The 25,920-nt window shown below is 40.7% G+C and overlaps 1 protein-coding gene across 1 annotated transcript; it reads right to left on the reverse strand.

The window, feature by feature from the left end:
* Positions 1 to 1,424: 1,424 nt before the first annotated feature.
* LOC102226437 (proenkephalin-A-like) lies at positions 1,425 to 25,119 on the reverse strand. Its single transcript, XM_005812577.2, has 3 exons — positions 25,015 to 25,119; positions 9,889 to 10,145; positions 1,425 to 2,331 (listed from the first exon to the last, which is right to left on the reverse strand). The coding sequence occupies exons 2-3, from the start codon at positions 10,024 to 10,026 to the stop codon at positions 1,693 to 1,695; spliced, it is 777 nt and encodes a 258-aa protein (XP_005812634.1). The 5' UTR covers positions 10,027 to 10,145; positions 25,015 to 25,119; the 3' UTR covers positions 1,425 to 1,692.
* Between the last annotated feature and the right edge of the window lie 801 nt (positions 25,120 to 25,920).

Consider the following 25,920-nt stretch of genomic DNA (forward strand, 5'->3'; position numbering starts at 1 on the left):
CAAGTATTTTATTTATTTCTACATTAATTTTCCTCTTCGGTCTTTTTTCTCCCCCTGTCGTCGTTGTTGCTTGGGTTGGGCGAAATTCCGTCGAGTTTACAAAGCGCAGAAAAACCAATTTTATCTCCATTGTGTTTAATTAATGAAATTTCTTTAAGCAGAAAATTGGACTCTCCCAGCAATAATTAAGAGTTTGTGCTTCAGCGCTCCCATGGTCTAACCTTAGTTACAAGTAATTGAACTATCTCAGAAACACGGCGCGGGTCCATTTCCAATTTAATTACTTAAATCTGCGCTGACATTCGTGAAACTTAGAATTTATAGTTAGGTTAAAGGTGGGGATTAGTTTGGAGTCTGAAGATGCGTGTGTTGTTGTTGTTGTTAGTTACATTGACGAGGCGATTTCCATCCAGAACTACAGAACTAGTTTTTCTTTTAAAGAGATGCAGTGTGAAAGTTTTCATAACCCCTTGAGCTTTTCCACAACTAGATTAATACTGAGATTTAATGTTTCACCACAAGTGAGGAATGTGGTCAACAAAATAGGCCAAATTTGATTTGTCTATGTTAATTATCAAGATTTGTTATTGATTTTTTTTTTAAACAGTTTTATGGAAACTTTTCAAAAAAAAAAAAAAAAAAAAAGAAAATCCAAAATTTTTTGGAAAAACAATTAAATAATTTGAAGTTGACTATTTTTCTTTTAGATGATGGTCTATTTTTGCCTGGACAACAAAATAGACCAAAATTTGTTGGTGTATCTTCAAAACAAAATAAACCGAAATTTTTTGGGGGATCTTTTTTTTTTCTGAAAATTTGGAAATTGTCTATTTCTCTTTTAATACGGCATATATTTTTGGATCTTTAATGAAATACAAATTTCATTTAAAATTCTTTTTCCTTTGTTGATCAGGTAAAACTAAAACAGTTACAATAAACATTTTTGTTTTTTCATTTTCAATGTAATGCCTTTTGTGGCCTGCCAGTAGTTAACATTGGCAAATTCTTTGCCCATTTTAACTGAGTCACTTTGACCAGTTGGCTAAGGTCAATTCTTATTTTTAAATTCCAAAAAATTGGGGGAATTTTCATTTTGGAAAAATTTGCCTACCTGGCCTGAGTCAAAAAGCTTGGAGACCACTGCACTAGATTTTATTAAGGGTTATCCGAGTAAAAGGGGATAAATTAAAATGCATGTCACACCTTTTAGGTTTTTATTTATAAATCCATAATTTCCTCTCTTTCTCTGCCGTCATTTTCCTTCTATTTCACAACTACGAACTGCTCCGTGTTGGTCTAACACACAGAATCTCCATGAAAAACACAAATATTCGAGGCATCCTAACAAAATGGGAAGAAAAGTGTAAGAAAGTGCTGCTATGGAGCTCTCTCAGTGGAAAAACATCACAAGCAGCCAGTTTTCCAGTGTCACTTGGCCCCTTTTTATTGTATCGACACACAAAAATATATTCAATTGCACTTTCTCTAATTCTTTTATTTCACAGAATGGCATGTAAAATGTGAGTTAAATAGGAGGGACATCAAAACATTCTCTGTTACTTGGGGACACGAAGAGGCGCGGAGGAGATGAGAGTCTGTTGTTCTGATCACGTCGACAGTTCAAATCCGAGGGAGCCGCAGAGAACTGAAAGGTGGGATGAGCTGAGGTAACCCGAGGGCGGCGGAGAGGCGTCACAGTTTGCTTTGCCTCCAGCGCCGGTTCGTGGGGAGGCCGCCGGTACCGGGCCGGCCGCTGCGGCTGCTGCTCCTGTACCGCAGCTGCTGGTTCACGTTCATCCACTTCGGACTGTTCCATTGGCGGGCGGATTTGCGGACGCCGATGAACCCCCCGTAGCGCTTCTGCAGGCCCCTGGCTGGGGAGCCGATCAGCTTCCTGTACCCGTGGCGCCCCCTCTGGAAGCCGCCGAAGCGCTTGGATAAGGTGACGCCCTCGGAGCTGGCGTCCCCTTCCAGCTGGCCGTCGCTCTCGGAGCCCCGCTCCCTCCTCTGCTGGGCCTCCTCCTCGGTCAGACGGACATCCAGGCCCCGCAGGCTCCCGCCCTCCTCCGAGGAGCCCAGCGGGGAGGAGTCATACTGGACGCTGCGCTCGTTGTCCCACGGCGTCTCGTCCTGGTCCTGCTCCGGGAGCTGCTGAGCTGCCGCCGACTCGGCGTTCAGGTCGAGAGGGGTCAGGTCCGGCTCCTCCCCGGCTCTCTTGAACAGAGCGCCCCCTTCTGCTAGTGTGGGCTGGTGCGACAGCTTTACGGCGCGTCTGCACACTTCCCATGTTAGCGAAGTGGAGACATGACCCTCACACTCCAACAGACACACCTGCAGAGGGAACAGGAAGTGGGATTTAGTCCAACAGAGAGATTAAAGAGGCAGTATGCAACTTTTCTAATATGTTAGAAAAGTTGCATACTTTGCTAAATGAGTGTGTGTACACACTCTGGCCCTATATATATATATATATATATATATATATATATATATATATATATATATATATATATATATATATATATATATTTGTTGAAACTGTGACCTTCTGGTGACAGTTTGGTGTTCAGACAGATAACCTGTGGGAAAAAAACAAGCTCCTCCTCCTCCCGGTGATCACTACAAACAACCAATCAGAGCCAGGAAGAGGGTCTTAGTGCTGCCAATCACTCTCGGTGTGGAGCGCCTCTGTTTCTTATGAAAGTTACTTTACTAAGCTTTGTATTTAACCCTAATAACAGTAAAGGTTAAATGGTTACATCATCAGAGGAGAGGTTTTGTCTCAAGTTACATCTAAAATGTAATTAATCTATGGCTGATTAATTTGAAATATATTAATTTAGTTGGTACGGACAATGCACATTAATTAACCATCTTGTAAATGCACCAGAATTAGCCAAGAGTTTGTGTCTGCTGTCCGTGACAATGAGTAATTTGTCTTGCCAAAAACAAAGGAAGGCTAAAATAACTTAACTCCACAAATCAACCAAGGTAATAAATTATTTTGTAGTTAAAGCCAATAAAATTTATTATGATTTTATCTCTTATTTTATGGGAGCTTTTCAACCCAACAAATCAAACCAGTGCCCCATTTCTGTCTAATATGATGAAACTTTTACCTCCGAGGCAAATATTTGTCAAACAGACATAGAAAAGACGATGATGTCTTTTACACTGTAAAATAAAGTTGAAAAAGGAAGTAAAAAAGACACCAGAATCCAGAGAAATACGGAAAGATAGCTGGCTAAGTTCTCATTAGCTTACCTACTCTGGACATTAGTTGTTAAGTTTAGGCTAAATGTAGATTTAAAAACGTCGCATTTTCAACATTTGCTCAAAGTTTTCAGAAAATGTTTGTAGCGTAAATGCTAACACTTGCCTAGTGAAATCTCAGTCCTCCCTAAAACTCTTCACTTAGGAAACAATTGTTACTTCACAATTGAAATTTTGTTCCACAATGAATGGAACCTAAGAAATCAAATCATAACCTTATGAATGTCAAACTGCAGTAGAATATGGCTAATGTGTTAGCAAAGAGTTTCAGGTTTTCAGGAAAAAAATAAAGATCTGTTAAAGCTATTTGCCACGCTAAGCTAAATGAGTGTGTGTACACACTCTGGCCCTGAAAAAATAGTTTCACTTTCTAAACTTTAAGGTGGATGGGATTCGAATCGTCTTGAAATATCTGGTGTATGCTGTTGGTGGCTTGATAACAATATCAAGATGTATTTGGAATTTTGTTGCTCTTGATAAAATGGCTACCAAGTTTGACTTTACACATCTTTTTTTATATGAACAAAAATGAACAGGAGTTATCATCTGATAGGCTCCAATTTTGTACATGAAACTTGAGATAAAAGTCTTAAACAGCCTTCCAAAAACAAATCAATGCATGTCAAGTATTTGGAGGGTGTGTATGCTCTCGTTAGCTAGTTAGCAAAGAGTTGCTAATTGTAGGCCAACAAAATCTCATTGGAGCTCAGGTGTGTCCAACTGTTAAAAACCCATTATTCACTAATCTGGTTTTTAGTTCGCCTCAGTACGTATAAAAAATAATTTTATCTTGTTGCAAGCTTAACTATCTGTAGTCATAACACCGGCTTCTTTTATTCATTTAAACTAAAAAGAAAAATCCTCTAAAATACTAAAAAGATTCACAAGGCTGAGCAGAAGTCCACCTAGGTGAAGCTAATCTTCTCTATAGGAATGTCTACATTAATAAAAAAAAATACTTCAATAGGTCTCACAAAGTTTTTCAACTTCATAAATTGTCTTTATGACTAAATATTAAAGTATTTTACACATGTTGTAAAACGATGGCAAGCAATCCCGTTTCTTTACGGCTCTGCAGCCTGACTGGGCGGCTGCTGCGTTGTTGGGGTTAATGGGCCTTGTTACTGCCACGGTCAGCGTATACGGAAAGTTATGCACCAATATGAGATGTCCGTCACTTGACAGGCGTAAAATCTGCGACCGCCGGATGACTGACAGCACCAAATTGAAAGACGTCGCAAACTGGCCTGAAGGACAGCAGCTGAATCATTTCCTTTGTCGATACCTATTTATTTCTGATTGACTCTTCGGTTATAATAATGATGTGTTTTTCGCTCTTCAAACGACACCTGTCATATCTTACAACTTTTTAATATAGCACAGGTACGCTGTGCAGTTTTAATGACTTTCCTGTCAAATCATCATTATTCCTGACTCTTTGATTTCCTGTCAGATTTCTTAAAGGGTCACAGCTTTACTGTTTGGACATGAGATTTTGGTTCGCATTCTGAACACATTATGAGCCTTTTTCCTGTCGGCAGAAGACTTGGTGCAACTTTTTCACACACGGTAATTTCACGCGGTCATTTGTTGTAATTTCATGTGATACATCCTCACAAAGCAGTGCAGAACAGCTATGGGAAAATAATGTGGAAGGTAAATAGCATTGACATTATGTAAGTTAAGTACTTTATTTATTTGTGTCATTTGCTGCCAGTATTTCAGATACATACACATAAAGGGATGTTACTGTGGTTGTGTTTTTTAAAGGTTTTAAGGGAAAAAAAAACACTCAGAAAGATTCACTCACTTCACATTTTTTACGTCAGTTCATAGGCACAGTAGTTCAGGGGTGTCCAATGTGTGGTCCGTGGGCCATTTGTGGCCCTTGAAATGATTACTTTCAGCCCACTGACCACAAGTCGAGAACAATAAGAAAAAAATAAAATGGATTACAAGTGTCAAAAAGTCAATTAATAGAAGAATCATAAAATATTAATGTTTGTATATGTTATAATTTTAAGAAAAAAAAGGGCATAAATAAAGGCAATAAGAAAATAACGATTCTTCAAATCACAATACAATAAATAAATGTGAAATTTGTGAACCATTAAATCATTTTAGCTCATCAAACTGGATGAAGTCCACTTATAGTTCAGATTTATTAAAACTACTAAAAACTGCGATGTTATTATTAGTACTAAAACGAGGTCATGTTACCTTGACCTTTTTGAAAAGCAAAATGGTGGAAGCTAATAAGCTAGCTGGATGCCAAGCCAAAACAACTTAAAATTGTAGTAGTTTAAATTTGCTGTACTTCATGTTGGTTTATGGCACAAAAATTCTATAAAACAAACTCAGGTTTGGGGTTATAACAGGATAAAAGGTGCAAAAGCTCAACTGGTGTGAATACGATCAACAAAACGTCCTCAAGGAAAATCAACAACACCAGAATGAAAATTACAAACCTCTAGACACTTTAGGAAAAGCATTTTCTCCCCACCATGTTCTCCAAAGAGCTGTGCCCCTCTGCTTCTCTCCTTTTTACCCAAACCCCGACACTCTGCAAGTTAAAAAGTTTCGAGCGTAAGCTGAGAGGCGAATCCCATTTTGCTCTTCAAAATCTCGCCCAAAACGAGATAAATTGCCGTTGTTATCGGAAGACCTGCTCGCATCACAGGAGCGAGAGAAGAGGGAGTTCCGCTGCGGATCTATCAGCGGAAATTAATTATCCGTCGTAAATGAAATGAGCACACCAAGGGGATTCTCCACGTCAGATCAATGGAGCAATCTAAAAGGAGTTTATGAGTGAGCGGAGATGAGTGTGTGTGTTTGTGTGTGTGTGTGAGAGAGAGAGGGAGCATTTAGTTCTGTTTTTATATACATGAGAGGACGCAAAGGCGGTTGTGGAAAACCTTTGGCTGCCGCAGACGTTTTGTGGCTATAAAGGGTTGATCCTCATATGGACCGGTGTACTACCTACTACCTACAACCAGGACACGGCTGTTGAGAGCAACTGCAGCCTTTTGAGTTTGGGTAGGGGGTCTTGGAGCAATAAATCCGTCTGATTAGCTCATTTCACGGTAGACAATTTAACTTTATCGAGAAGGGAACACGCAGGTGCGTTAGCGGACGCCGTAATTCAACCCCTGCATCTGTGCGCGCCTGTTGCCGGGTAAAAGCAGACCTGTCGCTCAGATGCAATGCGGTTGTCATTGACAAACCTGTGTTTTAAAAATGTCTGCTTTCGAACGGCCGAGCAGGAATTACACCTTTTATTTTGTTCCCTGATGGCATGACGCCAGGTGGCGAAATGAATTAAAGCGGTGGCGTCTAACAGCAGGTTAGTATCATCTCCATAGTCGACAAGCTCAGGCGTTAAAAGTGCAATCATCAGAAACCAGTCTACTCGCTTGATTTGACCCGTTTGGAAACATTTTCTAATTCTGAAGGTTTTTTTTTAGAAGCCCAGATTTGAAGCTGTGTTGAAAAGGAACATTTGACAAATTGTCACAAAAAAGGTCAGAATTATAAATTTCATTCTAATCGTTAACTGGAGTACGCAGACTCAAAAAGAAAGAAAAACCCCATCATATTCAGAACAGTAATTAAGCCAAAACTGTATATATATATATATATATATATAAATTTGGCATAGTTGCACCAGGTAACTTTTATTAAGAATATGTTTTTTACATACATTATTAAAACAGTCAGCATCTCCTAACAATTTGCTATGAGACAGAAAACCTGTGAAAAGATCAGTTTCCTCCGTCTCCTCCCTAAGGTACTACTGCTGTCTGAAGGAATGAACCGCTCCCAACCAAAAACAACCAATCAGAGCCAGGAAGAGGGGTTTAGCGCTGTCAACCATCCTCATGTGATGCCTGCTAAAAGCATGAAAGGCGAAGAAACAACTCACAGTTATGGAAAAACCATTTGTCCGCCATAATCAGTGGCTATGCTAACTAGCCTTAGCGTTCAAGACCGGCTCTGCTGGCTGCAGGATTACAGAGAGCAAGGAAAGGAAATTATGATTGACAGCGCTAAGACCCGCCTCCTGGCTCTGATTGGTTGTTTGTAGTTAGCACTGGAGAAGGTAGAGGAGGAGCTTAATTTTTTTCACAAATTATCTGTCTTACATTATACTGTCACAACATGGAGGCAGTTTCAACAAATGTATAAAATAAGTTTTAAATAAACATTGCATACTGTAGCTTTAACATAAAAATATCTTTGTAGATGTGTTCTTTTGCCAAAACTCAAGCAGCTCAGTCTTCAGTTCAGATCTAATTGAACAATTTGTCAATTTGCAACTTTGAATTTATTTGTAATACTGCATATTAAAAATCTGTAGAATGTGACAAGGTTTTTTTAATTAATTGATATAGAACAATTGATTGCTAAAATAATTGTTAGTTGCACAAGAAGGTAAAAAGTTTTCCCAGCTGTTTCCTGTTTCGCCGATGACTTTAACACTAGGAGAGGGTAGACTCTCTTAACTTTTTCGAGAAAGGAAAAACTTGATTTGCTGAAGTTGGGATCAAATTCTATGGAAGTTTCAAAGAGCTCAGTTTGACACCTTTCTGCTGCTTTGTTCTGAACTGTAACACTTAGAGAACCCCAGGAATCCTGAATAAAGCATGTCGGAGCTGCTGAAAATCCTCTAATTAAGACCAACAACACAGATAATTAGCCCAAGTGTAAACAAAACTTGGCGTTTACCTTTGAGAATAATATAATTCATTATGTAATGAATAGAAAGGCAGAAGGCGTGTGTGTGTACAGTATGTCTCCTCTATCCGTGTGTCTGCCTACTCCGGGAACAAATCAATGGGTCCTGACATTATAACAAACAGCGGCGGCCTCACACACACACATGTTTGCGTGACTATCTTTATGGGGACTTTCCATTGACTTCCATTCATTTCTACAGCCTAAACCTTACCCTTATCCTAACCCTAACCATTACATACCTAACCCTAACCAAAACTCAATTCACACCTAAATCTAACCACTGAACCAAAAACCAGGCTTTGGTCCCCACAAGGAGCAGTGGGTCCCCACAAGTATGTGTCGGGATAATGGTCCCCACAAGGTATTACAAACAAACACACGCCTACACACACACCCCTTCTCTCCGTCTGGAGTGGGAAACAATGGAATTGCTCTGCGGATTCCATCTGGGGCTCGGCTCAATGGGAAGGCGCCTAACATAATGAGGAGCTGATCAAAAGTGTCAGTCACCGATGTAAGCCCAAGATGATGTTACAGAGGAGCAGTCAATTACATAGTTCTATTACAACTCCATAAAGGTCCCAGCTGTCTTTCCGCGCATCATTATCAGCTAAATTAGCCGTCCTGCCGTTATCCATGGACGCCCTCGGACTATTTTTACCCCTGCTGACGTCCTCGGACTGTTTGGAAAGCCGAGTTGGAAGTTCTGGGTTTGAGAGAAGGAGGAGGGAATCTGTTCCTCCCGGTTGAGAGGCTGGAGTTGGTCACGAAGTGTTGCGCAAGTGCCGTTCATGCTTTGCAATATCAGAAGTTGGGTTGAAATAATTTGAGGATTTTCTTTCCCAGCTAAAGCCATGTCTCTCTGGTTTTCTAACTGTTCCGTCTTATGCAATAATTGTCTGACAATAGCTAAACCACTGTGCAACGCCAACAAAAAACGTGTGTCAAATATTATGATTTTAAGCTGTAATTTTTTTTATTGATTTTAGCTTTCTTAATTTTACTGCGATAAAAATTGACATTTTGATTTTCAACTAATACGCTGATAATGGGATAATAGTTCAAGTTTGCCCTCTCAAACACAAATAAACTCCAATTTTGTACAGAACACTCCACATTGGAACTGGAAGACATTTTAAATGTCCGAAATAAAATAAAATCCGGCAACCAAAAATTAATCAACAAAGCAGAAATAAAAGCCTCACACAACCGAGAACATAAATAAAATGGATTATGGCGTCTCTGTAAACAAGATATTAATTATCACAATGGAAACGATCAAGCTAATTTCAATAACATGCCATTAATTAATGAGATGATTAATTGCTTATTGCGAAGAGCTTAGGTATGAATTTGAATTCTTACAATATGTTTTAATGGTGTTCATTTAAAAAAAATCTGATGACCAAAATGCATAGCATTGCTTCCATTTTAAACTAAAACTCAGTAGTGATTCCCACTGCTGCTAAAATAATTTAGCAAAGTTTTTAAGTGATAATTATACTACCTTTATTTGTTGATATTTTGTAGTTTAGAGAGAGTATTTAAATGTTTATTGTTCTAAATGACATTTATTTTTCCAGCTCTGTTCTTTAAAAGGGAAATAGTGTAACAAGCTGGTTTACTTTTTAGGTTATCTGCTCCTGTAGCTAGCCTGCAGTCTGCTGCTTTACAGTACAGATGGCCGTTTCCTGAACAACTGACACAGAAATAGGCCTAAAATAATGGCCTAAGTTATATTTCAGAACCTAATTCATCTTTTGGCAAAAAATGACACAGGCCATTATTTTTGGAAGGTGATGACACGTGCGCTGCAATTTAGACCCACTAAAAAAAGAAAAGAAAAAAAAAAACAGAGCCAGCCACCCATATACTCACTATGGTATCGAAGGCTTCTTCCAGCTGTTGCTGCTGTAAGAGCAGCCCACAGGCCACGCATTCCCCCTGACAGTCACAGCGCGCGGGGGTGAAGAAACATCCCAGCAGAACCACCAGGCACCACACGGGGATCTTCATGCTCAGCACGGCCAGGCAGGCGGGCAGGCGGGCGGGCAGGGACGGACCAGAGCCCAGCAGAGATCACAGTCAGCAGCTGGAGAATCAGGGAGGCAATGCCGCTGGGATCTGGCTCCAGCCTACAAGGAGAGAAGCGCACCAGAGTGACAGCAGTATTGCATCAATTCCATTTCTTTTTTTTTTTAAACCCCCAACAGATAATTAACTGGATTTGTGTGGTCAGTTGAAAGCGTTGGTGGTGGAAGAGTGTTCAGCCAACATCAGGAGATGGACGTCGTGGGTGGGGATTGAGAGAGAGCGCAACCTCAAGCAATTATAGATGGGCAAATTCCAGTGGGCAGGAATCGTCCTCTGCTCCAGGGGTTGCTTCACAAATTGGACTTTTTTTGTCCCCGATTGCAGAGGTTGGGGATTTGTTGCCGTTTATAAGTGGCTGCAGGGATTATCTTTAAAGCACAACATGGGTCATCACCGGAGGCAACACGAATCGACACGAAGCTGTCTTCAGTCTGTCTGATAAACGACATACAGATGATGGCGCATATGAGTTTTTAAAAAGTTCTGACATAAAAATAGAGCTATGTTTAAAGCACAGGTGTCAAACTCCAGTCCTCAAAGGCCGCTCTCTCTGTCCTGCAGTTTTTAGATGTGCCACAGGTACAAAACACTGGAATGAAATGGCTTAATCACCTCTTGCTTGTGTAGATCAGTTCTCCAGAGCCTTAATGACCTAATTATTCTATTCAGATGTGGTGCAGCAGAGGCACATCTAAAAGTTGAAGGACAGTGGCCCTCCAGGACTGGAGTTTGAGACCCCTGGTTTAAAGCTGCATTATGTAACTTTAAAAATATTTTAAGATATATACTGTATATTACTCATTTGGTAAAACTGCCACTACATCCTGGCAGTATAGTATGAGAGATAATCTGTCAAAAAACCCAAAACCAATCAAGCTCCTCTGCCTTTTCCCAGTTCTAACTAAAAACAACCAATCAAAGCCAGTAGGCGGGTCTTAGCGCTGTCAATCATTTGTGCTCTCTGCTACGCCACAGCGTCTTCCCAATAGCAGAGTCTGCTAGGAATGTTGTGGCTAGTTAGCATAGCAACCAACAATGTCGGATGAACAGTTTTCCTGGAACGTTAAGTTATCTCCACCATTAGCATATTTAGCATGTACAGTACGTGAAGTTGTTTGACAGCCATAAGAGATCTTGGCTCTGATTAGTTGTTTTAGTCAGGGAGCGCTTTATTTCGAGGAGCTCAGTTTTTTTCAGTGCTTGTTTCATGACATGGTGCCATGATATGGTGACACTTTTAACTAAAATATGTAAAAATAAATAAATAAAAATTTCTATAAAAGTTACTAACTGCAGCTTTAAGTCATTATTTTTAAAAGATGAGAGATTCAGCAGGAAAGGTGGACAAATCAATTTGAGAGTCCTCTGATGTGTGACTGTGGCATTAACTGAGTGGACCAGGTGCACAGGGTTGACCTTCATTCCCCGACCCACATCTATTCTGTCGCTCCCCTCTATATCAGCCGATAACACGGAGATGATGAAGGAAAACAGCCTCTCAGAACATCACAGATTGCCTGTGCTCAGCGGCTGGTCTACCTCAGAAGAAACATTTTTTGTTGCCGCAAATCTAAAACACGGCCATCGTCCAGGTAGAAGGAACTAAATGAGGTAAAGAGAAATTAGAGATTTTTATGTGTTGTATTTTGCGAACACTTCAATGCCAACTAATGAAAGGATGTAAAGGCAGCAGAAAGATGCAGCAAATCAATTTTTCGTGAACATGATGAAAACAACCACAGATGTTTTTTTTACCTGACAAACATTAATTTAGACCCACTAAAAAAAGAAAGAAAAACAACAGAGCCAGCCACCCATAGTGGTTTTATGTATTCCTTTTACTCATTACCATTTCTATATTAGGATCTGTGACTCACTTGCTGCTTAATTGATGCCATAAATATAAAAAATAACAAATAATGTAATATATATAAAACATAATTATATAATTGATACATGATACACCTTAGTTTAAAGGGCTTATATTAAATACATTTTTATGTGCAAAGGTTGATATGTAATTTCAACACTGATGTCACAACCATTCCTTGGTGGATTGTCACTAATCTCCACATTAAAGAAAATAGTTAAGAATAGTTCATATAAACTTTGGCTTCTACACTGTAGCACTGTTAAGTAACATCTCATTGCACCAATTGTACAAAATGATCCATTGTTATAACTTCCTTTTGATGTAATTTCATCTTGTTCATTTTGTATCCACACCTGTTGCAGAACACCTGGCATCAAGTCCTCAGTGTCCACTTCCCAAAGTTTTCTCTAAACGTAGATTAGTTGATAATTACATTCGTCTAAACTGCGTCAATCTCCAACGTTGGGTAACGGCAAAATGTAGATGTACTGTAACCCTGACCTGAATTGTCTTGTTATATCATTATCTAATATATCATAAATTGTTCTATTGGATAACAATATATTGATTGTGTTGTTATTGTATATTGATATCGTTATTGAGGAAAAACATTATTGTGATAAGAGTTTGGATGTATCATGACATATCGCGACAGATTCCAATTAATGATGTTTTAAAACTTCTGAAATTGTCTGTATTGTCAACATTGCTACTGCTGCTATTTTCGCCACAGCTTGTTACATAATATCAACAACTTCAAAAGTATGATTTGTTACTGTGTGCTTATGGAGCTATGATTGCTGTGCCATGAAGTCACAGCTATACAGTTTACAAAAACCGATGGCAAAGAAGCAATAAGCTGCAACAGATGAAAAATGGCCTTTTGACTAATTCTGGCACATTTACAGAAATGTCAATTAATATGCATTGTCCCTACCAAAAATAAATACTTTTTTTTACCATCACTTTTATTAAGAAGTATGAAGATAAAATTTTAAGTCAATATCATTTTTATTTTATTTTTTATTTTATTATTTATTCATATGAGTTGATTAAGGCCTGTAAAAGCAACATGTAAATACGGTTGAAAGACGAAACCATTCACACAAGTGTCTAAATGTGGACAAAATGTCAAAATATGTTAACCAAGGCTAATTCCACGTATTAATTTAGACTAAACTTTAAAAGTACATACAGAGTAAAGTATATTTCTTGACTGATTTGGGACAACCACTTAACAGTAGCTAAAAACAAAACTTGTCTACGGATGTTGTGTTTGGAGGATTTTATCAATCTTTTTTTACAAATTTTTTTTTGAACGGCTAAGTCCTCAGTTTTTGTTCCCCCGCCTGCCCATAAAAATAAAGACTTTTACGAAAACGGTCACGTCCTTGAGGACTCCTGCCAGAAACCAGAGCCACTTGGTGCTCAGCCAGGAAAGACTTTGTGCCTCGCTGGAACCAATTTTCCAAGCGAGAGCGTGTTCTTTAAACCTGCCTTCAGGTAAGTACTGACTGACGCAGTTTGCTGGAAAAGCTCAATGTACACCTGCAAAGTCAAAGGACTGTGGAGGAAGAACGACTTCATTGTCTGCATTCAAAGGAAAACTAGCTACATGAAAAGTTTGTGTGAGAAATATTTCATCAGAAATATCACAACGTGGCCAGCCCACACAGAGCCAGTAGAGGAGGTAATCAGTCACAGTGAGCCTGTATTGATAACAGTGAAGGGGGACCTTTGAGAATAAACTGCACTGCTGCTGTATTGATGAGTTCGCTGAGGTAAAAACGGATGAATAGGTAAAAACTGGCACACCGTGACCACTTCCACTTCGTCACATTACCACTTGAAGTCAGCGGCGTGTGAGACAGGTCGGGCACGGCTCTGGCAAATTTCCAGGCGTCTTTATGGGAAATCATTAAGGGAAACCTGTTTGCTTGCCTCCCTGAAATGTTTTGTGTGACGATTATTTACCCGCCTGCTGACTAAGTCCAGTTGATATTGCCATGTTCTCCCTTAAGTGGCCCTTTTTAAGTTAAACAAATTAGCACAGGCCCAGCGTGGGCGACGAATGCACTCCGGTGTTACAAAGACGCAGCATTCACACATTAATAATAATTCCACTGAAGTATTTTAATATGAGGTGACATTTCAAGCTTCCATCCAGACGCTTTTGTCAACACCATTATTAATAAACAAAGTCATACAATATTCATAGTAATTAGATAAAAGGCGTCCGTAAAATTGCCTGCATGTATTTAAGCATTGGCTTTCAGCAAAGCATTGTGTTCCCAGTCTTTTAAGTATCCGTCCTGTCCTCTGGGGAAATAACCTAAACAAGTCATCAAAGTATGAAGAATTTCCCAATCAAGAACTGCTCCTTGTTCAGCAGAAGCTCGAGATACAAGTTTAATTCATCGCGTAAGTACATCTGCTGGTATTTCAAACGTATTTTCTCTGTTCAAGTTAACTAAAATAACTTTCATCTATTCCAGCCCTGGAAAATGACTCTAAAATGACCAACAAAACCCCCCCACATTTTTATTAACAAATAACACGAGCCCATCTCCTCGTGATATATTTTCTCAGCTTCGCACTGAAACTCCGTCATAGGGAATAACTTTACTGTACAAGGCAATTTGAAAAAAAAAAAAACACACGGCAAAAATCATCTGGAAAAATGAACTTTCTAAGACATGATCGTCTTTTTATTTTTAATTTCACACATATTGTTACATTGACTTTCATGGACGCAGGAAGCTCGATTAGCTTGCTGGGTTTGTTTTGTGAGGAAGCCATCAACACATCATGCAAACCCACAATGGAAAATCCCGTCAATGTTCTGGATCAATAGACAGAACATCTACTTGTCCCTCAACAGTGATCCAAATGTCATGATCTGTATTGATGCAGTGCATGTTAAAGTGACACCACTTTACTGATGTTTATTGTATATCTCACTTACATCTGTTTGCACACCTTTTACCCATAAACTATGACCCCATCATTGTTCAGCAATTTCTCCCGTAAGCTGAAAGCGGCCTGAGATTATTGCCCAAACGGGGCATGTTGAATGCAGAGTACACACATATGAGTATGTTAACAACACGACGGTATAACTTCAGAAGTCCCATGCTGGCTGTGATGAAGGCTATTTTGACAAGCTTTAATTTTTGTGTCTTTTTTTTGTCAGAAAAATGCCATCAGGTACAGATTACGCTCTGCCAAGTGGAAATGTGCGCAGAGCCAAACGATAAGCCTTAGATTATCTTTCTACGACTACACTTTGTGTCTTTGTGAATTAGTGTATCTTAAATAAAAATGACAGGTATAACAGCTGGGGATTTTACACAATTTACAGCAATGATGTGTTTGAATTGTGCTGGGAAGAAGTAGAAGCTTGTTAAATCAGGTTGGTGGATCCATAATTGTTTTGTCCTTGAACAGTAGTCTTGAATATGACGTGGTCTCCTCATCTGAAACCCCCTTTTCAAACTGGGTGACGTTTGGACATGACTTTATTTCTACGCTAAGACTATTCCACAGATTTACTCCACAAGACAAAATGTTTTCAGTAAATTAATGAAAGTATAGAACAAAAAGCCACTGAAAGCAGTAAAACTGACTGGACATGAGAGTAAAAGGAGTAGTAAGTGAACAGCAGCAAGATTTTCACGGTTGGTGTTGGAAGCATGTTGGAGTAATATTAGTTCTTTGTTGATTTTTTAAAATAAATATATATATTTTTGAAAAATGTTTGGACAATTGTCCTTCTCTCGTCATGGACGCTGTGCAGATTGAATGATTCTTGCTCTTAACTTTTTCTCTTTCGGGACAGTTGCTATGATGCATAAAAGTGGCAACTCTGTTGATTTTAAAAACCGGGATCCGCGGATTAGAACCCTGCAAACTCAAATATTACCTGAACTTTGACCCCCCCCCCCCCCCCAAAGACCAGAAGATTTGAAGAGGAAGCTTCATGGATGCAGAGCAGGACCAAAGAGCAGGGAGAAGAAAGAGGAAATTCAAACCATCTCTTCCATCCGTCTCGATGAAATAAGATCATATCTACAACTCCACCGTCGCTCCGCCCGGGTTTCTGACCATACGACCAGACAGAGATTTAAACAGAAGCAGCAAAAGCAGATGAGACGGATTAGAAATGCTTGTCAACAACTGAGAGTGTCATCCAAGACATGTTGCTGTAAGCCCCTTCTCCATTGTTAAGTCTAATTTTAGCCAGTTAATGTCTGGCTTGGTTCTAGCAAAGTTGGGTGTCTCCATTGGTGGTGTTTTCCTCACTATGTGGGCGAACCTTGAGCATGCAGGAGCTGTGGTCGACGCTACAATGGTGTCATTTTGTACCAGTAGGCGGCCAGTTTTTCCGAAATCTTTTGGTATATTTGTACGTTGCAGGTTGCCCCATCAAGTTGATGCTATATGCGTTCTTCCAAAAGTATCGCCATCTCTCATCCTGTGACGTAAATCCAGTTAGAAAAAGCAGTCTCCCAATCAGATGCGCAAAACTCAGCTTGGACCGGCTTGTACCACCCATGAGGTGGTTCCAAAAATCGGAAAGAAACCGTGCTGGATCTGCAAATTGAGACAAAACTCACTGGAGCTAACTGAGGGAGAACCGGTAGAGCCAAGCCTGTGGAGACGGGGCTGCAGAAAATGATCTCTCCTGCCCAGAAATTGAGTTGTTAGCATGTCAGTCAAGCAACAGTCTTCGTTCAGAGAGAATGAAGCCTCTCTGAAGGCTTCATTCTCTCTGAACGAAGATTTAAGAGATTTAAACAGAAGCAGCAAAAGCAGATGAGACGGATTAGAAATGCTTGTCAACAACTGAGAGTGTCAGTCGTGAATCACCATTCACGACTCTTTGAAGATATTTGGATGGTAACATTTACAACAATTAATTCCCCTTTTCGGTATTTAAAGTATTTTTGAATTGAATCGAGTCGAAAAAGAACTAAATTTAAGGCTGAACATAATAAATCAACCAACCCGTGATTGTTGAGACAAACCTTTGTATTTTTGCCTTGTTGATTCACATAAAAAAATATATTTTATGTCCTTCAGAATAATACATTTTTTCTTTACAGGCATTCGGCTGTGTCAAAACCATCATTGTGTTATTTTAAAGCTGCTCTTTGGCTTCCTTCACCCCTCCGTTCAAACACCACATTGCACTTTAGCTGCCCATTATCTCAGATCAATGCACTCTCCACCAGTGATTACACGGCGCGTCGACATAAAACACTCACCAATCTCTGCATATAAAGATAAATCAAGTGTCGCTAATGGTTCCGCGAGATGTTATTGGTAGAGCAGAAATTCTAATCATCTCTCCCTCCTAGAGAGTGACCACATCGTCGTGCCTTGGTTCTGGACTTTCGTTAAGGTTGGTTAAGATTACTAATGGAAGAAACTGGAATCTTTCGGAATACGTTGCACAAGAGGAAAGAATCCCGTTATAATACCAAATGTTTCAAACAAGAGGGAGAAACATTGGGTAGGTGGGCTGAAGAAAGAGGAGTAGAAGGAGGTAAGGAAGAGAGTGAGGAGGAGGGAGACGGGGAGAGACAGACACATAGGGACCTCTGGGTTATCTGTGCATTAACAGACTCCTCTTTGCTTTTCAGCTCCACGCAGACAACTAATGGATGAGATAGAGAGCGTCAGGGCTTTGTCAGGATCGAGGCACCGGGCTTTTCTTCTCCACCACTCACAGTCGTGACATTCTGGCGCCCTCGACGCCCTTCACCGGAGCTTCTAATTTAGCCGTATTCATTCCCACCAAGTTTGTTCTCCAGCCGCATAAATAGCAAATCTCATCCATTCAGCTGTCTTCTTTTTATTTTTATTTTTTAAAGAAAATAAAAGTAGAGGCATTGTGAGACGTCCTCTATCTAATAGCAAGACAACAAGGCAGTAGTAGGGGGGGAAACTGATACACCGCCTCCCTGTTTTGGTGAAACAAAAGCCTGGATAGGGGAGAAGTATTTTTCAAAGTCTGCATTAGGCAAAAAACACATTTTAATCTGTTTTTTCTCCAATACAATACGGTCCATAAGGGTAGAGTTAAATAAGGACTTCTAAAAAGTTTAATGGACCTTCTCTGCTCAGTTTCCACTCAAAGAAAAGGTATATAATACCTCCCTTTTCTGACTGCCGGAGCATCCCTTTGAAAGACCAAAAACCAACGGTATCAGACATTTCTGCTCCCGCGTTATTATCCTCTCCGACAAGAAATGGACCCAGTTAATAAAACCAAATGCATGAGAGCAGTGGCCCTTTTGTGACGGCCTCCTTGCTAATTCAACAGGAAGAACATTTCTTTTGAAAACATAACATTTTCAAGGCCTTTGTTAACTCTAATGGAAGCGCGCGACCATGCGCTTGTTTCAGAGAGATGCAGGTAAAAGCATTCTTCTCCAGGAGATGGGGGGACGCGTCTAAAAACAGCGCCGCATCCGGCACTTCATTAAAGTCCATTTTCCCTTCGCTTTCATGCCGGCATTCATTAAGGAGGACAAGGTCGCTTCGGCGGGGGCACGATGACGGAGATCTGTTTTCAAGAGCCACCCTTCGGGCAGCGCGCTCCCAAACTGCCGGACGGATGATGTCGTCTTCGCCTCCACAGGAAAAGGCCCCTTTGTTTGCCCAAAGATCCCACTTTTGTCCCGCTGCCGTCCGTCAAAGATTAGCCCCGTCGCGTCCATCCCAGCACTCTTGCTGTCAGACAGATTATGCAAATGAGGCGAAACGCTAAAGGTTGAAGAGTGAAACGGCATGCAAATTTATAGGCAAGAGTGGCCGATATTTATTTGTGAGTGGCAATATCAAGATGGAGGGCTGAATCATTACTGCAAATAAAGCAGAGATGAGAGTTTGGAGGTTCATGGCTCAAACTGTTATACGGATTATTATTGAATTCAGGAAAAACTTCTGGCCTCCGGTGGTTAGGAGCTCCTGGCTTGAATAAAAGGTCCATTTTGGCGCCTCAATAAAATATGTAAATGTTCACTATTATTGATTACTGATAATTTACCTCATCATATCTTGTTTGGTGTAAGCAGATAGCATTCTAGTGATCCGAAAGTATCTGTGCCCTCTTGTGTCAGGATGGTGGATATAAAGCATTAAGCCATTCTAAAGGGTAAAACCAAACAATGGTGATTAGTTTTGTTCTCTTCCTACTTATGGAAGTATCTTCAACTAAAGTCCAATCATCTCTTCTGTTTAAGCTAGTCTAACCAAGCTGCAAAACCAGCTAACCCTTTAAATCAGACGTTGTCACTACCTTGTTTGGCAAATCAGAGGAGTGAGCTGACTTCTCCTCATTCCATTCAGTAAACACACAAAGCTATTAACAGGTTAAGTCCCTGCTTGAAGTGTTATAAAAGCACGCTAGTGAGTCAGATGTTACTACCAGTAGTATTGTACCTGCTGTAAAGATCTTAATATATTCCACTTCAAGTACCATCTACAATAAATGTACTATGCTTGGAAACAAAACATTGTTGCTGTTCATATGCTAGTTCAGGCAAAGCAGAACAGAAATCCTTCAAGGAAGAGTTTAAAAAAAATCATTCTTGACTCAGGGTACTCAAAATCAGTCCTCAAGCGACGCAATCCTGCAACATTTGGATACATCCCATCTTCATCACATCTTGGCCAAATTACTGACTCACTACCAGGCCTCTGCAGAGTCGAATGACTGAATGCTGATGGAAAAGCATAGCAATTTGATTCTGGTGTTTTGGAGCAGGTGTACCTCGTGAAGTTGCAGCATAGTACCTCTCAAGGACTAAACTTGGCCACCGAGTTCTAAACCAGGTAGTCAAGATTTTCAATCTAACGCTATAGTCCGATATAGTCCAAGGCATGATATGTTTTTGTTATTTTAAGCGATTCACTTTGTTTAAAAACACAACCAAGATTCTGAAAATCTGTGTCTTTCATACATTTTTTTTAAAAAAGTCCAAAATTTGGGATGGTAAGTCCAGTCTTCTCAGGGCTGCATTCCAAGGTCAGTAATGGATGCCGATGCCATTTTTTGGTCACTTAACAGACAACTGACGAAGAGAAAGATTTTAAACTTTCATCCACTTACTGTAAGTCTTTTTTTTAAGGTTTACTAATTCCTAAAAAATAATAAACCACAATTTCACATTGACACAAACATTCACATTCTTTGCCAGAAACCTCCAAAAACAATTAACAGTTTCCACTCATTATGCTTGAGCTGTTTCTCCAGCTTAAATGGAGCCCAGCTGTTGGGAATTCAGTTATTTGGACTTGATTCGGAAAGACACATTGTGTACGTGAGGTCTTACAACTGGCAGTGGAGGTCCGGGTCAAACACCAAGAATGAAATCAAAGGAGTAGTCTGTAGACCTCCAAGACACGATTGCCTTCAGGTACAAATCTGGGGAAGGATCCAGAAACATTTCTGCTGCTCCAAAGTTTCCAGTGAGCTCAGGGGCCTCCGTCATTGGTCAGTGGAAGAAGTTTGGAACCGGCAGAACTCTTCCCAGAGGTGGCCAACGTCTAATCTGAGCTAAGGCCCTTCAATGAGAAGGGCCTTAGTCAGGGAGGTGACTAAGAACCCAATAGACGCTATGTCAGAGCTCCACCATTCAACTGTGGAGAGAAGAGAACCTTCCAGAAGGACAACCATCTGGAGCAATCCACCAATCTGGCCTCCATGGTAGTGTTGCTGATCAAAGTCACCAGATGGGGCAGCCCATCTGGAGTTTACCAAAAGGCACCTGAGAGACTTTTAGATCAGGAGAAACAAGATGCTGTAATCTGACGACACAAAGACTCATCTCTTTGGTGTGAGTACCTGGCATCACTTTTGGAGGAAACCAGGCGCAGCTCATCACAAGGTCAATACCATCCAAAGAATCATGGGAAGAACTGTCTGACTAGTCAGGTTAGGGTAATATCTCCGTAGGAAACTAAAACTAGAAACTTGTGAGAAATAGATTTTAAAAAAAGTTCCACATGTAAGAATACTTTTGTAGACACTGTAGACTGATATGAATCTTTGAAAAAAGAATACCAAATAGCATTTAATATTTAGTAGGATGTGGTTGTGTCATGCCTCCTGAAACATTTATCTGTTAAATGTCTCCAGAAAGGTTATACAAAATCAGCAGACTTAGTGCAGCATAAAAGCACATTTCTCTCTCTCTCTCTCTTATATTGTTCCAACAGCCAGTTGACGATATTCTAATTAAAACCTCCAACTCTAATAGCATAGCTGCAGTTTTAACCCTTTTCACCTTTAAGGGAGCTCAAATTAAGAGTCAGCAGCCATCTTACAACAATTTATAAACTATTTACCGTGCAAAAACAAAAGGAACCTCCAATTAATTAGATTTTCAGATCTTTGCCAAGGAAGATAAAATCGGTGGATAAGATTGATTTCACATGTAGGTATCGGCCAATCTCCAATTTCCCAAAATTGATAAAATCAGGTGCACCCCTATTAAATTAATAGTGTGAGCAATGCAATAATGCAAAAAAACAATTTAAACACCACCTTGTAGGAGTCTGGAAGATTACTCAAACAGTCGAGCAAAAAGGAATGTTGGCTTTTAATTCTAAATTTCTTTTTAACTCTGACCACCATGAAGTCCAAGCCTCCCACAAAAACACATCCAAGACACCCGGACCTACAAGTAACTTTTTGAGAAGCTTTCAGCTTGTGAAGGATTTAGTCAGTTCGTCACAGGATGATAGTCAAAGTAAATCCATCCTGTGCAACCACTGATAAAGAATGCGTGACTCGATGGAGAGTTCAGACGACCAGGAGAAGCTGAAGTGTCGGGCCCTTCCTCGCGGGGCGCTTCCCGAAATGACAAAATCTGAGAGTGTGAGTCTAATCCGATTTGGGCGTTTTTGCCACGACTGCAGCCGGTCTCCTGACTGCGTCCGTCACCTGACCCGTAACCACATGCGTCCTCTGCGTCCACCCCCCGACAATGGCAGTCATTTTTTCTGCCTCGCCAGTTCTCTCCGTCATAATCTTCTTCATGTCTGCTGGAAAATCATAACCCCTGCTACTGTCTTTATCTTCCACTGCTGTTATTTAGGAAATCTCATCTAGCGCACACTGCTGAGAGAACAAATTGAGTTGCAATAATACAAAACCGTGCTTCTTTTTTTCCCCCCTCATTTCCCACAGAGGCAACGCCAACACTCATTTATCCCAAACATTAAATGGGGAACAATGCGCCTCATATTCATGTTTGTCGTCTTTCCAAAACACAATCGCGTCTGATCAAACGAGCGTATCGTCTCCACCATCTTCATTAGACATACAGGCGGGGTGGCTCTTATTTGCACCTGACGGTAGAGGCTCAACTTTTTCTGCAATCAGCCAAAGCATCAGACAAGTCCTTCATGGTGGGAGAATCACACCAGCAGTCATCTCATTTGGCCCCCACCTAGCTGGGTTAATAGCCCCTAAACAATATTACTCAAGCGCAGAGCAAGATCTCAGACAGAGCGGCTGTGTTTGGGCTGATAAACCCTCAACGCAGGCGGAAGCCGATGCTTGGTTTAGATATGAGAGTCTGCAGGAGATAGCAGGGTCACTGTGCTGCGGAGTGAATTTCGATGCTTCGCCCTGCTCTAAACCTGCAGAGAAAGACAATGTTCATTTGTTCGGCTTTCATAGTTCGGCATAATAAGAACGGAGCGGCAAACACCGGGACCATCAAGGATGCCACTCCGAAATAAAAGTTAGATGACGTCAGAAAATATGTCAGTCGCCGCAGCAGAATGACTGCCCAACGGGTGGGAAAAGTGGAAAGCTTTTTAAATTCTGCAGAGTTAGGCGGCTGACGCTGTGTGTCATCATTGATCTGGTTGCTGTTAAGACAGCGTTGACACCTGCACGAATCCATTGGGCACGGAGTCCAGGGGAAGGCAATCTCACTCGACCAAGACGAGCTCCTCGGTTTTGCCGAGGTGACGACAGTGAGGCCAGGGTGGGCGGATGGGTGGTGGAGGGGGGGTGTAGAAATACAGAATACAGGAGGGAGGGAGGCGCTGGCAGAGGGGTCAAACAGATGATAGATTATCTGGAGGTTGGGATCTGTTTGGGCTCAGGTCGCAGAAATCCCAAAGACGGTGGGCGCCATCCGACACGAGGCTGAATGCGATGACCTCGAGTAAAAGATCAAATGTTTTCCCTTTATGAAAACGGAAATTTCAAGCAAAACAAATGATCTAATCACTTTTATTTCAGCAGAAAGCAACAGTTCTATTGTCATTCTTATTGCTGCTAACATAAAGTATCGATGTGAGATGTTATAGTTCCAGTTCAGTTCATAGGTGCTTTATTGATCCCAAACGGAAAATAAATGAGTACATTTAATCTCTAACATTAATTTATTATTTAGATTTTGATACATAGAATTCATAAAAATATTTTTAGAAAAGCACCCGCAGAATTTTGTAGTATTTTTATGCATAGAATTTTGTATCTTTTTGACATTCTTTCCTGTATACAGTAATACTGAGCATATAAGATGTTCATATGAGCTGGTTAATTAGTCAGGCCACCTGCTCCGGTATCAAGCCTTCAGCAGGATTAGGGTGACTAGCCAACATGCTGCTTGTGGGAACTATAGCTTTAAAACTGTTACCTCAGGGAGAGTTAACGGCGGCACCCTTTATTTTCCACCTCATTACTGTTCGTGTTTTCCTTAATCGAAACCAAATTTTGTTTCAAGTGTGGGAAAGTGTAGAAAAAATATCTTCTGCAAGCTAAAACAGCAACAGGTTGGGGAGGGACGCACAGTAAACTCTACTTTCCATGCAACTGAGGAAAACTTTGACTTGATAAACGAACCGTAGACAGTCGTGATGTAGTTTTTTTTTTCACATACTGGTGATCATTTGATCAGTGCACAACTACAAAACAGTTTTAATAGATCAAACTGAAGACAACTTCAATTCAGACCTTCCTTTTTGAAGTTTTAAATTGAAAAATTAGATTTTTGGGAAAACATTTTTAAATAGGCTACTTAAGGGTATTTTTGAAAACAAACTGTCGACAACCTAAAAAGGAGCGTTTTCTATGGAAGTACTGAACAGAAAGCGAAAGAAACTAATCATTTCAGTCAATCAAATTTACTTCCAAAACAATACATTTGTTGCTGTCCTGTAAACATTTCAGTCTTCAAAATCCATTCCCCTAATGTGGAGTCGTTTATCCCAGAATGGCACATTAGGCACCCATTTTCTCCCGGTCTGCGTCTTTTTTTTCCTTTCCTCCCTGATAATGGGAACAGATTATGCACATTCATTACCATTATCATTACAATCATCATCATTATTATGTGTTTAGCATAATAACAGAAGATCCACTTCGGAAGCCTTTCTTCTCTTTCTCTATTCCCGGACCACAGGTTGACACCGGAGCTGCTCCGGGGAGCATCGAGCGGGCTTTTGTTGGAGAGTCTTTGTGTGGTTTAATCTGACGCGCGATAATCCGACAACAGGCTATGAATAAATTGATTCAGGAGTGGCATGGTGATTAGCTCATTGACCTCTGCCGGGGCTGTTTCGGTTAATCCACCCGTCCGTTCAGGAAAATAGGAAAATTCCTAACAGTTTCAAAATTCCCTCTGATCTTATTTGCGTATTTTGTGCGTGTGTGTGCCTAGTATCGGGTGCCTCTCTGTACTTTTCTCATCATGACTTTGTCCCCTGTTAATGAAGTAGTAATCAGGTGCAACGTGTGTACTGTTGATGGTGCCTTTGTTGCCACAGGGACATAAACACACAGTAATGGAAAAAAAAAATCTTCCTCTAGGTAAGAAGGGTTGTTTACTGAACCGCCTCAGAGGTCAGATATCAAAACCATCAAACTGGTGGGAGATAAGGCGGAGAAGAAAAAAATAATCCTGAAGAGACATCTTTAAAGCGATTCTTTCATAAACCCAGGCAAACACCTGTATCTATCCGCACAGGTGAGCTCACCCTCACATGATAGAAAGTTCCCTCCTTACCTGTGGCGGTGACGTAAGGATGTCTCGGAGTCCTCCCTTCTGCAGGCTCTGAGGGGTTTGGTGTCTCGGCTCGTATCCTTAGGCTGAGGGTTTCAACAACTAAACGCGTGCCTCCTCTGAGGCTCCTTATAATGGCACACCCCTTCCCTCCTGGCTCAACCCTCCAGTTCCCTCGCCACCCTCCCCTCTCCTGTACATCACCATTCATATCACAGGAGCGCAGAGGGGATGGGGCGGGAAAGAGGTGGATTCCCCCGTTCTGTTACGCAGGAGCACGAGCCAGCGGGCCGCGGTGACGTAAAGAGGCATTGCCTACGCCACCGGTTTCATCCTCAAGTGAGCCAACTAATGGAGGTGGGGGCTCTAAAAATACACAGCACACACTTGGATTGATCTAGAACATCTCTGTTCAAGCCAAAACCAAACGCCAACCTACTGTTAAGGTCAGGGAGACAATGGCGTTTCCAATCAGTTGCTTGGAAGGTGAGCCGCCGGAGTGAAAGCCAGCGGCCGTGGTCGATTGGGTTGTTTGTGTTGGAAAAGGTTAAAGTATCAAGGGTTTTTTTTGTTGCTTGTAATGATGCCCCACCTTGATGGGAGACAGTATTATCTCTCTAATTGAAACAACGAGTTCTGTAGAGCAGAGAAGTCGATGGAAGGAGGTGGACTGATGACAGGTTAGTCATACAAGACATTTGAGATCTTAATCATGCTGGATGCTTAATTACTGACTTTACTTAAATAATTACCGTGAAACACAAAGTCTTCAATCATTATTGACCCAAAGGTCTCCTGTTAACCTGTGACTAGAGGAAAGTGATTGCAAAACACTACATAAGGTGGAGGTTTAATGAAAAATTTCTATTTAAGTGGGGAGTTTTTCCTCTTCTTTTTTTTTTAAGGCTG

Source organism: Xiphophorus maculatus, chromosome 15 (genome assembly GCF_002775205.1).
Source record: "Xiphophorus maculatus strain JP 163 A chromosome 15, X_maculatus-5.0-male, whole genome shotgun sequence".
Taxonomy (NCBI): Eukaryota; Metazoa; Chordata; class Actinopteri; order Cyprinodontiformes; family Poeciliidae; genus Xiphophorus; species Xiphophorus maculatus.

What these genes read in the sequence shown, in the direction of transcription:
- LOC102226437 (XM_005812577.2), bottom strand. Translation starts at nt 10,026, where the DNA reads ATGAAGATCCCCGTGTGGTGCCTGGTGGTTCTGCTGGGATGTTTCTTC. An exon ending in AAGAAGCCTTCGATACCATA is followed by an intron (nt 2,332 to 9,888) that starts GTGAGTATATGG and finishes TTCCCTCTGCAG; the next exon opens with GTGTGTCTGTTGGAGTGTGA.